Raw genomic sequence first — 16,202 nt, 5'->3', positions numbered from 1 at the left:
AAAATCATCGAACAAGTTTCTATTTTCGCACCGACCTCGATTTTGAAAAAAAAACGTGATGTAACCATTTGCCTTTCTGTCGATTTGGGTCAAAATTTTGGGTTTCTTCTTTTGATGCCAATCGATAGAACTGATCCTTACGAGTCAAAAATGGTATAAAATTCCAAAATCGGACATTATTTGACGGAAATATTCCAAAAAATCATCAAAAACATGGAATTTACGAACGAATCGGGTTTTTGTCAACAACATTTTTCAACCCATCGATGATTTATTTGTTTGAATGCCAATTGATGGTAGGGATCCGTACGCATTCAAAAAGGTATAGCATTTTAAAATCAGACATTATTTACCCGAGATATTAAAAGAAAATCATCGAAAAAGTTTCGATTTTCGCACCGACCTCGATTTTGAAAAAAATCGTGATGATTTGGAAGGTCATATCTCCGCGTGGAGTTATGTCGTTTTGAAACGTCATATCTCCACGCGGAGTTATGTCGTTTTGAAACGTCATATCTCCACGCGGAGTTATGTCGTTTTGAAACGTCATATCTCCGCGCGGAGTTATGTCGTTTTGAAACGTCATATCTCCGCGCGGAGCTATTACACGATATATTAAAAAAAAATAATCGAAAAAGTTTCGATTTTCGCACCGACCTCGATTTTGAAAAAAATCGTGATGATTTGGAAGGTCATATCTCCGCGTGGAGTTATGTCGTTTTGAAACGTCATATCTCCACGCGGAGTTATGTCGTTTTGAAACGTCATATCTCCACGCGGAGTTATGTCGTTTTGAAACGTCATATCTCCGCGCGGAGCTATTACCCGAGATATTAAAAAAAAATCATCGAAAAAGTTTCGATTTTCGCACCGACCTCGATTTTGATAAAAATCGTGATGATTTGGAAGGTCATATCTCCGCGTGGAGTTATGTCGTTTTGAAACGTCATATCACCACGCGGAGTTATGTCGTTTTGAAACGTCATATCTCCGCGCGGAGCTATTACCCGAGATATTAAAAAAAAATCATCGAAAAAGTTTCGATTTTCGCACCGACCTCGATTTTGATAAAAATCGTGATGATTTGGAAGGTCATATCTCCGCGTGGAGTTATGTCGTTTTGAAACGTCATATCACCACGCGGAGTTATGTCGTTTTGAAACGTCATATCTCCGCGCGGAGTTATGTCGTTTTGAAACGTCATATCTCCGCGTGGAGTTATGTCGTTTTGAAACGTCATATCTCCACGCGGAGTTATGTCGTTTTGAAACGTCATATCTCCACGCGGAGTTATGTCGTTTTGAAACGTCATATCTCCGCGCGGAGCTATTACCCGATATATTAAAAAAAAATAATCGAAAAAGCTTCGATTTTCGCACTGACCTCGATTTTGAAAAAAATAGTGATGATTTGGAAGGTCATATCTCCGCGTGGAGTTATGTCGTTATGAAACGTCATATCTCCACGCGGAGTTATGTCGTTTTGAAACGTCATATCTCCGCGCGGAGTTATGTCGCTTTGAAACCGACCTCGACTTTGAAAAAAAAGTGATGTAACCCCTTGCCTTTTTGTCGATTTGGGTCAAAATTTTGGGTTTCCTTTTTTGATGCCAATCGATAGAACTGATCCTTACGAGTCAAAAATGGTATAAAATTCCAAAATCGGACATTATTTGACGGAAATATTCCAAAAAATCATCAAAAACATGGAATTTACGAACGAATCGGGTTTTTGTCAACAACATTTTTCAACCCATCGATGATTTATTTGTTTGAATGCCAATTGATGGTAGGGACGTACGCATTCAAAAAGGTATAGCATTTTAAAATCAGACATTATTTACCCGAGATATTAAAAAAAAATCATCGAAAAAGTTTCGATTTTCGCACCGACCTCGATTTTGAAAAAAATCGTGTTGATTTGGAAGGTCATATCTCCGCGTGGAGATATGACGTTGCAAAACGACATAACGACATATGTCGTTTTGAAACGTCATATCTCCGCGCGGAGCTATTACCCGATATATTAAAAAAAAATAATCGAAAAAGTTTCGATTTTCGCACCGACCTCGATTTTGATAAAAATCGTGATGATTTGGAAGGTCATATCTCCGCGTGGAGTTATGTCGTTTTGAAACGTCATATCTCCGCGCGGAGCTATTACCCGATATATTAAAAAAAAATAATCGAAAAAGTTTCGGTTTTCGCACCGACCTCGATTTTGAAAAAAATCGTGATGATTTGGAAGGTCATATCTCCGCGTGGAGTTATGTCGTTTTGAAACGTCATATCACCACGCGGAGTTATGTCGTTTTGAAACGTCATATCTCCGCGCGGAGCTATTACCCGATATATTAAAAAAAAATAATCGAAAAAACTTCGATTTTCGCACCGACCTCGATTTTGAAAAAAATCGTGATGATTTGGAAGGTCATATCTCCGCGTGGAATTATGTCGTTTTGAAACGTCATATCTCCACGCGGAGTTATGTCGTTTTGAAACGTCATATCTCCACGTGGAGTCATGTCGTTTTGAAACGTCATATCTCCACGTGGAGTTATGTCGTTTTGAAACGTCATATCTCCGCGCGGAGCTATGTCGTTTTGAAACGTCATATCTCCGCGCGGAGCTATTACCCGATATATTAAAAAAAAATAATCGAAAAAGTTTCGATTTTCGCACCGACCTCGATTTTGAAAAAAATCGTGATGATTTGGAAGGTCATATCTCCGCGTGGAGTTATGTCGTTTTGAAACGTCATATCTCCACGCGGAGTTATGTCGTTTTGAAACGTCATATCTCCACGTGGAGTCATGTCGTTTTGAAACGTCATATCTCCACGTGGAGTTATGTCGTTTTGAAACGTCATATCTCCGCGTGGAGTTATGTCGTTTTGAAACGTCATATCTCCACGCGGAGTTATGTCGTTTTGAAACGTCATATCTCCGCGCGGAGCTATTACCCGAGATATTAAAAAAAAATGATCGAAAAAGTTTCGATTTTCGCACCGACCTCGATTTTGAAAAAAATCGTGATGATTTGGAATGTCATATCTCCGCGTGGAGTTATGTCGTTTTGAAACGTCATATCTCCACGCGGAGTTATGTCGTTTTGAAACGTCATATCTCCGCGCGGAGTTATGTCGCTTTGAAACGTCATATCTCCGCGCGGAGCTATTACCCGAGATATTAAAAAAATATAATCGAAAAAGTTTCGATTTTCGCACCGACCTCGATTTTGAAAAAAATCGTGATGATTTGGAAGGTCATATCACCGCGTGGAGTTATGTCGTTTTGAAACGTCATATCTCCACGTGGAGATATGTCGCTTTGAAACGTCATATCTCCACGCGGAGTTATGTCGTTTTGAAACGTCATATCTCCGCGCGGAGCTATTACCCGAGATATTAAAAAAAAATGATCGAAAAAGTTTCGATTTTCGCACCGACCTCGATTTTGAAAAAAATCGTGATGATTTGGAATGTCATATCTCCGCGTGGAGTTATGTCGTTTTGAAACGTCATATCTCCACGCGGAGTTATGTCGTTTTGAAACGTCATATCTCCGCGCGGTGTTATGTCGCTTTGAAACGTCATATCTCCGCGCGGAGCTATTACCCGAGATATTAAAAAAATATAATCGAAAAAGTTTCGATTTTCGCACCGACCTCGATTTTGAAAAAAATCGTGATGATTTGGAGGTCATATCACCGCGTGGAGTTATGTCGTTTTGAAACGTCATATCTCCACGTGGAGTTATGTCGTTTTGAAACGTCATATCTCCGCGTGGAGATATGTCGCTTTGAAACGTCATATCTCCACGCGGAGTTATGTCGTTTTGAAACGTCATATCTCCGCGCGGAGTTATGTCGTTTTGAAACGTCATATCTCCACGCGGAGTTATGTCGTTTTGAAACGGCATATCTCCGCGCGGAGCTATTACCCGAGATATTAAAAAAAAACCATCGAAAAAGTTTCGATTTTCGCACCGACCTCGACTTTGAAAAAAAATGATGTAACCCCTTGCCATTTTGTCGATTTTGGGTCAAAATTTTAGATTTCCTTTTTTTATGCCAATCGATAGAACTGATCCTTACGAGTCAAAAATGGTATACAATTCCAAAATCGGACATTATTTGACGGAAATATTCCAAAAAATCATCAAAAAGATGGAATTTACGAACGAATCGGTTTTTTGTCAACAACATTTTTCAACCCATCGATGATTTATTTGTTTGAATGCCAATTGATTGTAGGGATCCGTACGCATTCAAAAAGGTATAACATATTAAAATCGGACATTATTTACCCGAGATATTAAAAAAAAATCATCGAAAAAGTTTCGATTTTCGCACCGACCTCGATTTTGAAAAAAATCGTTATGATTTAGAAGGTCATATCTCCGCGTGCAGTTATGTCGTTTTGAAACGTCATATCTCCGCGCGGAGTTATGTCGTTTTGAAACGTCATATCTCCGCGCGGAGCTATTACCCGAGATATTAAAAAAAAATCATCGAAAAAGTTTCGATTTTCGCACCGACCTCGACTTTGAAAAAAATCGTGATGTAACGATTTGCCTTTTTGTCGATTTGGGTCAAAATTTTGGGTTTCCTTTTTTGATGCCAATCGATAGAACTGATCCTTACGAGTCAAAAATGGTATAAAATTCCAAAATCGGACATTATTTGACGGAAATATTCCAAAAAATCATCAAAAACATGGAATTTACGAACGAATCGGGTTTTTGTCAACAACATTTTTCAACCCATCGATGATTTATTTGTTTGAATGCCAAAAAGGCATTCAAAAATCATCGAAAAAGTTTTGATTTTCGCACCGACCTCGATTTTGAAAAAATCGTGATGATTTGGAAGGTCATATCATATCCTCGCGGAGTTATGTCGTTTTGGAACGTCATATCTCCGCGCGGAGGTATGTCGTTTTGAAACGTCATATCTCCGCGCAAAGCTATAACCCGAGATGTTAAAAAAAAAATCATCGAAAAAGTTTCGATTTTCGCACCGACCTCGACTTTGAAAAAAAAGTGATGTAACCCCTTGCCATTTTGTCGATTTGGGTCAAAATTTTAGATTTCCTTTTTTTTTGATGCCAATCGATAGAACTGATCCTTACGAGTCAAAAATGGTATAAAATTCCAAAATCGGACATTATTTGACGGAAATATTCCAAAAAATCATCAAAAACATGGAATTTACGAACGAATCGGGTTTTTGTCAACAACATTTTTCAACCCATCGATGATTTATTTGTTTGAATGCCAATTGATTGTAGGGATCCGTACGCATTCAAAAAGGTATAGCATTTTAAAATCAGACATTATTTACCCGAGATATTAAAAAAAAATCATCGAAAAAGTTTCGATTTTCGCACCGACCTCGATTTTGAAAAAAATCGTTATGATTTGGAAGGTCATATCTCCGCGCTGAGCTATGCGGTTTTGAAACGTCATATCTCCACGCGGAGTTATGTCGTTTTGAAACGTCATATCTCCGCGCGGAGTTATGTCGTTTTGAAGCGTCATATCTCCGCGCGGAGCCATTACCCGATATATTAAAAAAAAATAATCGAAAAAGTTTCGATTTTCGCAGCGACCTCGATTTTGAAAAAAATCGTGATGATTCGGAAGGTCATATCTCCGCGTGGAGTTATGTCGTTTTGAAACGTCATATCTCCGCGCGGAGTTATGTCGCTTTGAAACGTCATATCTCCGCGCGGAGCTATTACCCGAGATATTAAAAAAAAATCATCGAAAAAGTTTCGATTTTCGCAGCAACCTCGATTTTGAAAAAAATCGTGATGATTTGGAAGGTCATATCTCCGCGTGGAGTTATGTCGTTTTGAAACGTCATATCTCCACGCGGAGCTATGTCGTTTTGAAACGTCATATCTCCGCGCTATTACCCGATATATTAAAAAAAAATAATCGAAAAAGTTTCGATTTTCGCACCGACCTCGATTTTGAAAAAAATCGTGATGATTTGGAAGGTCCTATCTCCGCGTGGAGTTATGTCGTTTTGAAACGTCATATCTCCACGCGGAGTTATGTCGTTTTGAAACGTCATATCTCCGCGCGGAGTTATGTCGTTTTGAAACGTCATATCTCCGCGCGGAGCTATTACCCGAGATATTAAAAAAAAATCATCGAAAAAGTTTTGAAACGTCATATCTCCACACGGAGTTATGTTGTTTTGAAACGTCATATCTCCGCGCGGAGTTATGTCGTTTTGAAACGTCATATTTCCGCGTGGAGTTATGTCGTCTTGAAACGTCATATCTCCACGCGGAGTTATGTCGTTTTGAAACGTCATATCTCCGCGCGGAGCTATTACCCGAGATATTAAAAAAAATCATTGACAAATTTTTGATTTTCGCACCGACCTCGATTTTGAAAAAATCGTGATGATTTGGAAGGTCATATCATATCCTCGCGGAGTTATGTCGTTTTGGAACGTCATATCTCCGCGCGGAGGTATGTCGTTTTGAAACGTCATATCTCCGCGCAAAGCTATAACCCGAGATGTTAAAAAAAAAAATCATCGAAAAAGTTTCGATTTTCGCACCGACCTCGATTTTGTAAAAAAAACGTGATGTAACGATTTGCCTTTTTGTCGATTTGGGTCAAAATTTTGGGTTTCCTTTTTTGATGCCAATCGATAGAACTGATCCTTACGAGTCAAAAATGGTATAAAATTCCAAAATCGGACATTATCTGACGGAAATATTCCAAAAAATCATCAAAAACATGGAATTTACGAACGAATCGGGGTTTTGTCAACAACATTTTTCAACCCATCGATGATTTATTTGTTTGAATGCCAAAAAGGCATTCAAAAATCATCGAAAAAGTTTCGATTTTCGCACCGACCTCGATTTTGAAAAAAATCGTGATGTAACCATTTGCCTTTTTGTCGATTTGGGTCAAAATTTTGGGTTTCCTTTTTTGATGCCAATCGATAGAACTGATCCTTACGAGTCAAAAATGGTATAAAATTCCAAAATCGGACATTATTTGACGGAAATATTCCAAAAAATCATCAAAAACATGGAATTTACGAACGAATCGGGTTTTTGTCAACAACATTTTTCAACCCATCGTTGATTTATTTGTTTGAATGCCAATTGATGGTAGGGATCCGTACGCATTCAAAAAGGTATAGCATTTTAAAATAAGACATTATTTACCCGAGATATTAAAAAAAAATCATCGAAAAAGTTTCGATTTTCGCACCTACCTCGATTTTGAAAAAAATCGTTATGATTTGGAAGGTCATATCTCCGCGCGGAGCTATGTCGTTTTGAAACGTCATATCTCCGCGCGGAGTTATGTCGTTTTGAAACGTCATATCTCCGCGCGGAGTTATGTCGTTTTGAAGCGTCATATCTCCGCGCGGAGCCATTACCCGATATATAAAAAAAATAATCGAAAAAGTTTCGATTTTCGCAGCGACCTCGATTTTGAAAAAAATCGTGATGATTCGGAAGGTCATATCTCCGCGTGGAGTTATGTCGTTTTGAAACGTCATATCTCCACGCGGAGTTATGTCGTTTTGAAACGTCATATCTCCGCGCGGAGTTATGTCGCTTTGAAACGTCATATCTCCGCGCGGAGCTATTACCCGAGATATTAAAAAAAAATCATCGAAAAAGTTTCGATTTTCGCAGCAACCTCGATTTTGAAAAAAATCGTGATGATTTGGAAGGTCATATCTCCGCGTGGAGTTATGTCGTTTTGAAACGTCATATCTCCACGCGGAGCTATGTCGTTTTGAAACGTCATATCTCCGCGCTATTACCCGATATATTAAAAAAAAATAATCGAAAAAGTTTCGATTTTCGCACCGACCTCGATTTTGAAAAAAATCGTGATGATTTGGAAGGTCATATCTCCGCGTGGAGTTATGTCGTTTTGAAACGTCATATCTCCACGCGGAGTTATGTCGTTTTGAAACGTCATATCTCCGCGCGGAGTTATGTCGTTTTGAAACGTCATATCTCCGCGCGGAGCTATTACCCGAGATATTAAAAAAAAATCATCGAAAAAGTTTCGATTTTCGCACCGACCTCGACTTTGAAAAAAAAGTGATGTAACCCCTTGCCATTTTGTCGATTTTGGTTCAAAATTTTAGATTTCCTTTTTTATGCCAATCGATAGAACTGATCCTTACGAGTCAAAAATGGTATAAAATTCCAAAATCGGACATTATTTGACGGAAATATTCCAAAAAATCATCAAAAAGATGGAATTTACGAACGAATCGGTTTTTTGTCAACAACATTTTTCAACCCATCGATGATTTATTTGTTTGAATGCCAATTGATGGTAGGGATCCGTACGCATTCAAAAAGGTATAACATTTTAAAATCGGACATTATTGACCCGAGATATATAAAAAAAAAAATCATCGAAAAAGTTTCGATTTTCGCACCGACCTCGATTTTGAAAAAAATCGTAAAAATCATATCCGCGCGGAGTTATGTCGTTTTGGAACGTCAAATCTCCGCGCAAAACTATAATCCCAGATATTCAAAAGAAAATCATCGAAAAAGTTTTGATTTTCGCACCGACCTCGATTTTGAAAAAAATTGTGTTGATTTGGAAGGTCATATCTCCGCGCGGAGCTATGTCGTTTTGAAACGTCATATCTCCGCGCAAAGCTATTACCCGAGATATTAAAAAAAAATCATCAAAAAAGTTTCGATTTTCGCACCGACCACGATTTTGAAAAAAACATAAAAATCATATTCGCGCGGAGTTATGTCGTTTTGGAACGTCATATCTCCGCGAGGAGCTATTTCCCGAGATATTAAAAAAAAATCATCGACAAAGTTTCGATTTTCGCAGCGACCTCGATTTTGAAAAAAAAAAAATTGATTTGGAAGGTCATTTCTCCGTGCGGAGTTCTATCGTTGTGGAATATCATAACTCCGCGCGGAGCTACTACCCGAGATATTAAAAAAAAATCATCGAAAAAGTTTCGAAAATTATTTTCTGACGCTTTTTATCTTATATCAATATATATAGCTCAACTACAGGTACGCTTCGCTAATTAGGTGATTGGAGGCACAAATAGTGTTGTGCAACGACAAATGCTGTTGGCAGCACAATAATACACTGCACGAAAAAATAAGTGAAACTGGTATTTGGCGAGAAGAATTCAATGAAGTCAAGCTTCGCTGGCTGCCATCATGCACCATTTCCAACCAATCTTGCACCTTACTTATATACTTCATGACACCTGTTGCATGTGTAAAGATAGCCTCAGGCGTTCGCTGTGCGACATCGACTGATCAATTTTGTTGAAATCAATTTTTGGGGAAATGAAATTCTATAGTTTTGATAGCCCGTTGTGGACGTTCACACACAGAGAAGCCAGCGATTCTACATTTTTTCGTGGCGGTAGCGCAACTCTTGGCCAGATTCGGCTGCTCGTCAAAGTATTTTGCTTTGGCATTGTCCGCCTTTAGTTTCTGTTTCAGCATTTTATCAATAAACGCCAGATATCTCGCAGCTTTTGATATTATCTTTCATTTTATTCGTAATATGATAACACATTCAAAACATTATGCTGCTTAGGAGATGTTTGGATAATCTTTAAAGATGAGTACACAAGGCCAAAGTAATTCTGAAATGAATATTTGTTTCAATACAACTTTTATACTGGAGGCAGTCGGACAGGGCTATATTGATTGTCGCTACTGATCAAGAATTAATATATATATGCAATGTAGGGTAGTGGATGCTTAAGACCTTAAATGCCAATATGATTATACCGTCTACAAGGGAATAAAATTAACAATTCATTAAGAGTTTAGAAACAGCCGTTGCATTCACTGCACAGGAATGATTATATTATATAGACGTAAACTAGAATGTTTCCAAAGGTAGCTCCGTGCGAGGTTCCGTGTATTTTCTAGTCTGGCACTCCCTATCAGTGCATATTCCTTTTATTGTTTTACGTATAAGCAAGTTTAGGGCATGGCTTGTTTTAGTTGAATTTTGGTTGTTCAATACAAAGAAAAGCGAAGAAAAATCCAAAGATTGTCTCCTAGTCCTTCTAACAGCAGTATACTTTCAATGGGAGGCGTTCCCTTTTTGGCAATTGGCCATATTTTAGCAGGCATATAACTTACTTACTTATAACTTACATTTGTCATTGCCGTTAGATCAATGTCAGCCAAGAGTGTGTCAATAGAAATAGAAAGTCATTTATAATTTTGGTTAGAGTATACATTCATATATAGACACTGCAGCGGTTTATTTAGACTTTTCAAATCGCAATTAATACATTTTTGCTAGTACAACAATTCTATAAACACTTTTAGTAAATTTATGGGGCTAAAACAGATTTTCATAGATGCTTTGATTCTGTCGCAACGCTGGCTATTTAGTTTGAGTATGCCCCAAAAGTGGACAAAAATTTCAGCGGCAACATCAAATTGGATCAACACTTAAACAATTACAATTACACTTTCCCCCGCTGCCAGCTTCAGCAGATGCCTTCAACAATTTTCATTTTCATGCCATTTCGTTACGATAATAATACAATTATTTGATTTGTTTACAGAAATTTTGATGGTTGCGGCTTTCGATATGCCATACCTCGACATGTTTTTGCTGTCGCTTCTGTTCTGATCAATAATATAAAAATATACAGTTTTGTTATGTACACTTAGATGTTTCAAAAAGGAGAAAAAAAACTCGTACATTTAGCTATATACTTACACACACATATATATGCATACATAGATGTGTGCCTTGTAAGTACATGTACGTACCTATATGCATGTATATTTAGTTAAGTCTGTAGAAGTATTTAATAAATTAGTAGAAAATACTTTTGTTTTTACTTGATACATAGTACATACACAATACATATATAAAAATACAAGAGGGTCCATAGGTTACAGCGTTTCGTCTGCTTCTTGATTTTTGTTCTTTTTTTTTTTGTATTATATATTTTTGTAATATATTCATTTTTTGTTGCTGATGTAAGTAGCTTAGCTTAGAGAAAAGTACACAAAATCGAAAGACTTTTTTCAGTTTCCATTTGGTTTGGTTTGGTAATGCATTAGGAGTTGATTGCACAAATAAACGCTATATAAAATAGTTGTTGTGTTGGTTGTGTGTGTGTGTGTGTGTTTAAGCGCTTGGCGGTCTCATATATGTTTATGTAGAGTTGTGCGTGTGTGTGTGTGGCAAGTTGAGCAAGCAGTAGGCAAGCAGTTTTTATATTTTAAAATTTGCATAGCATACTTTTGTGCTGCTGCGTTAGAATATAACATCTATTTATGACATTTATGTTATTCGTTTGTTGTATTTTGTATTTGTTTTTGTACTCGTACGTTATATATTATGCATATGTATGTTTGCTGCTGAGGTTGCCCGTCTAACAATTTGCTATACACCAAACAACAAGATCAACATTTATAACAGCAACAACAATAACACATGGAATGCATTCAACATCAATTTAATTGTTTCCTGCTCTCGGAACAAAAAAAAATTATGGTAAAGTTCAACTTTTATAACATTTATTAGCTAATCTGCTTTATCGGTTAGTTCTATGCAACGCGTTTGTAAACCTAGTTTAAATTACTGCAATAAAATTAATTTAAAGTTAAGAAAATAATAAAAAAAAAAATAATTACACACACACACACATACGCGGAAATACACGCATAAGCATATATGCATGCATATGTTGCATATCTTAAGCCTAGGGAAACACATTAAATACATCTAAAGCCACAAATTTTCATTAGTTAAGAGCGTGTGTGTGTAATTTACTTAAATCTTGGCATTACATTTATACATTTATAAATTAGGCTACAATTAAAATACATACTTAGGATACAAAAATAATAAAAAAAAAAACAAAAAAAAAAAATTAACTACACCACTTAAATATACACACATGCATACATACATATATAACATGTATGTAAATCTCGTTCTGCTGGTAGTTTACATTCATATCAAGTGGCTAATACAAAGAAAACGTACACATTGCCCGATTCGTGTGCGTGCTTTTGGCATATGTACTACGAGCCAGTTTTAGCTTCACAACTATATGCTATAGCATATATTGTATATAGCATATATGGTATAGTGTAATCAACGTATCCTCAACACGCCTGACACATTCTTCTTCGGCCATAACACATAACAATAGCGACACAACATTCCATGCTCAAGTGCCAGCTAATTATCGTACATATTCAACATTAGTTACATATCACAAATTAATGCGGTTTATTTCCGCTACCCCCACGCCCCGCCCCCCCAGCTCCGACCATATACACATACATATCATTTGGATTACATTCCCCGACATTCCCAAACATTCATTTCGCTGCGACTGCGGCATCGGCATCGGCAACTGTTGTTTTGGCCAACACACATTTTGTTCAGTCAATAAATGCAATTTTGAAACCATTTCTCAAGTGCTGCAAGCCGGAAATTGAGTTGAGTTCATTTAAGTTGTGTGCATTTCATTTGATTTGAGTTTGAGTTTGATTTGATTTGATTTGAGTTTCTCTTTAATTTTCGGTTGTGTTAGCTGGATTAAAGTGACTGCCGCCATTTGCGTGTGTTGCATGCAGTGATTCCTGTGACTTGAACAGCGTAGTTGTTTCGCTCGAGTGCAGGTCGCCTTCATCATCATCATCGTCATCATCATCATCATCATCATCAACATCGTCATCTTCATTATTCTCATTATTCTCAATTTGATCCACCTCTTTAGTCTGTGCCTCATTCACTTTAAGTTGAACATCATTTGACTGCAGCTGTTGTTGCTCCTCCTTTGCTTCATCTGCTAGCTCATCTGGATTACAATCGTTTAGCTGCAGCTGCGGCAGCTGTGCGCTTGCCGGCTGCTCCTCCAGTTGCGGCCTGCGTCTGGTAAAGAGAAATACCTCCATGTGATCCTTGCCCTTGACGTACACACTGCCACGCGGCTCAAACTCATAGCAGGCGGTCAAAAATGGTAGGCAATCCTTGCCCACCTGTATGCGATTGGGCAGACCCGTAGAGTCCATGCGCGAAGCCACATTGACAGCATCGCCCCAAATATCATAGTATAGCTTACTGGTGCCAATTACGCCAGCTGTGACATCGCCAATGTTCATGCCAATGCGCAAAATCAGATTAAACTCGAGCAGATCCTTGTTGAACTCATTGACCACTCGCTGCATCTCGATGGCAAACTCCATTAAGGTGTGTATATGTTCATCGCCTGTGCCTCGATGGGACGGATCTAAGCCGCTGGCGGCCATGAATGTGGACCCAATTGTCTTGATCTTCTCGACGGCACGAAACTTTGGATGCGAGAGCAGCTCATCAAAGTCCCCAATTAGCTCGTTGAGTACGCGCAGGAACTCCTTGCCGCCCAGATAGCTCTCGTCGTACATCTCGTTGAAGTTGACAATGGAGGCAAAGATTATGGCAATATTGTGATGATTCTCCGAATACTTTGCCGTGTTTTTCAGATGTTCGGCCACATGCTTTGGTATAATGTTGTGCAGCAGCATATCCGCCTGGTTCTTCATATTCTGGACGCGCACCTTGTCCTGGTTGGCCACCGCGTTTCCGTAGAAGGTCAAGCGATAGCCAATCTCGAACTCGCGATTGAGAAACCAGACGAGCACTAGTATCAATAGCAGGTCCAAATAGATCTCCACATGATAGTCGTGAAACCATTTGATCTCCTCGTAGATGAATGATGCCGCCGCACTGCTGTTCAGCTCCGATTCCAGCTCTGGATCCGTTTCGCTTTCGGAGCGCCTAGAGTAGACGGTCAGCTGGGAGACGGCGATCCCAATGAAGCAAAGTGCGGCTAGAAATGCCAAGATATTGCGCATCCAGCAATTCAGCTGTGTAAAGTTGCAAAAGTGCACGATACACACAAAGATGAGGAATCCATAATGGTATTCGAACGCCTCCAGTTGTGTGAGATCGAGCAGCAGAAAGTTGGCTATGATCAGGACGACGGGCATGGCCATTAGTACAGCCAAGCAGATGTGCCATGGATACCAGCTGGATATGGCTTCAAAGATGCGATCCGCACATGATTCAAACTGTTGCGCTTGCGGCAGCGGCAGCGACTGCGACTGGGACCGAGACTGTGGAACTGCAGCATCGCTGTTGACCGCCTCACTGGCGCTAGATTTGGACCGCAGACGGGTGCCATGGCGACGGCACATCTGGCGCGTAAAGAGGAACAGTGCAAACACCTGGATAGCCGTGAAGCAGGAGAAGAGGGTAACCCACAGCCGGAAGCTGGGCGTTACCGTGTTCTGGGTCATCAGAAAGAGCGATATGGAGATGCATAGATAAACGGCAATGCCCACAAAGATGTCGATATAGGTGTTGTAGCGGGGCGTGGCCAGTGTCGGCGGCCCCTCCGTTTCGTGCTCGGTGCCAAAGCGATGTGCCTTGGAGCGAAAGTCGCGTTCCAACTGGCGCGACTTAAAGTACAAGCTGAAGCGCCGCAGCGGCGGTTTCACCAGATAGCTGCGCTGGGAGCGCGCATTGTCCCGCACACAGCGGATGAGCTGCAGATCGGATTGCTTGCGCAGCTGCTGCAGGCAAGCGGCCAGCGGATCAGCCAGCTGTGCGGACTGCTGTGGCACCAGCACCGGTGGCGGCGGCGGCAATGGAAAGGGCAGCGTCCCAGCCTCGCCCAGATTCGAGATGCTTGATGTGGAGCTGGTGAAATAGCCGGAGACGCGATGCTGACTAATGGCCGACTGATTAAGCGCATAGATCTGCTGCTGAATGGAGCTGCGCCTTGAGTTGCTCTTAATGCCCGAATCCTTGCGAGATGTGGCCGACGGGCAGATGCTCAGGCCATCCGGCCAAATGCTGGAGTTGCGCGAATGCGAATGGTTTGCTCCAGAGCCAGGTCCAGGCGCTGCCAAGCAACAGCCACTGGAACTGGGATTGGGATTGAGATTAAGATTGGGATTGGCATTTGCATTTGGATTTGGATTTGCATTTGCAATGGCATTGACATTGGCATTGGCATTGGCATTGACATTGGCATTGGCATTGGCACTGGTGCTGGGCTCAGTGGCCAATGGTCGTCCAACTGTCAGGGTGGATGCGCGTGGACGCGGCACTGGCGACTGTTCCAATGTTTGTCCGACGGATTGGCCAGTTGACTGACGGCCGCACTGGGAACGATAGCTGCCGGTGCGGCCAAATGGCGAGATGTCGCTGCGCGATTGGCTTATGTAGGAGCGCACGTCGATGATGTCATCGTACATGGAATACTGACCCGGCGAACAGCAGCTGCCACCGCCGGCAGCTGCCGCAGTGCTATCCGGTGAGCGCATAACGCTGCTGGAGAGCGTCGTCGATGTAGCTGCATGATGAAGTACTGGCCGGGCCATGGGTATGTCCAACATTTGGGTACTGCCTAGGCGTGTACTGCAGGCCGTCTCTACCAACACCGGCAGCTGTTGATAGCCGCAGCCATTGCCCAATTGGCTCTGGACGGGGCCAGCAGATGGCTCGATGAAAGCCACCGATTCATCGCCAGGCGCTGGCAGGGAATTCGAATGGGCCCGTGCTGCCTCCTTGTCTGTGCCATTAGCTTTCTCCTTATCCCTGTCCTTGCGACCTGTTAGCTTCAGGAATCTGGTCACTTTCAATACCTTTAGCTTTAGCTTGGAGCGGTTGTCTGGCATGTTCGCCGGCGGCTGTTGTTGCTGATCCAAAGATGGCGGCTGCTCATCCGAGTCCAGGCTGCCCGGCAGCGACTTGGTCGTAATGATAATCTTGGGCCTCTCGAGCACCACAATCACTGGCGGTATGCCAGTGGCAGCTGGATGCATGATGCCGCGCTCCAGATCCCTGTCGCGGCTGTGTGAATGGCTTTGCGTTTGTGATTTCTTGCGCAGTTTCATGCTGAGCGATGTTAGGCGTGGCCGCATCGAGAGCACTGGCGATGACTTCAGAGAGTTGGAAAGTTGACCAACTGGCGAGGCAGGTGGCACATGCGGATGCACCACAGATATATTTGTGGCACTCTGCGACAGCGATGCATACGGGCCATGCGCCCCAGGCAGCAACAAGGAGCTGCCGCCGGCGGCTGTAGCTGCCATGCTCGGACTCAGGCTGTTGGCACGGGAAACGTCCCGACGACGGCCCACCACGAAGTAGGTGCGATGACCTACAA

The 16,202-nt window shown here is 41.1% G+C and overlaps 1 protein-coding gene across 3 annotated transcripts in view; it reads right to left on the bottom strand.

The window, feature by feature from the left end:
- Window positions 1-10,220: 10,220 nt before the first annotated feature.
- The window catches only part of Ac13E (Adenylyl cyclase 13E), a 65,866-nt gene continuing 59,884 nt past the window's right edge, over window positions 10,221-16,202 (bottom strand). For all 3 annotated transcript variants that reach the window (XM_015170947.3, XM_015170948.3, XM_002055357.4), the window contains one exon: window positions 10,221-16,196. In XM_015170947.3, the coding sequence (XP_015026433.2) occupies window positions 12,559-16,196 (3,638 nt within the window). In that variant the 3' untranslated portion in view covers window positions 10,221-12,558. The remainder of the gene's footprint in view (window positions 16,197-16,202) is intronic.

Source organism: Drosophila virilis, chromosome X, assembly GCF_030788295.1.
Source record: "Drosophila virilis strain 15010-1051.87 chromosome X, Dvir_AGI_RSII-ME, whole genome shotgun sequence".
Taxonomy (NCBI): domain Eukaryota; kingdom Metazoa; phylum Arthropoda; class Insecta; order Diptera; family Drosophilidae; genus Drosophila; species Drosophila virilis.
The sequence above is the reverse complement of the archived record's forward strand: the minus strand, read 5'-3'. Positions and strand labels throughout refer to the sequence as shown.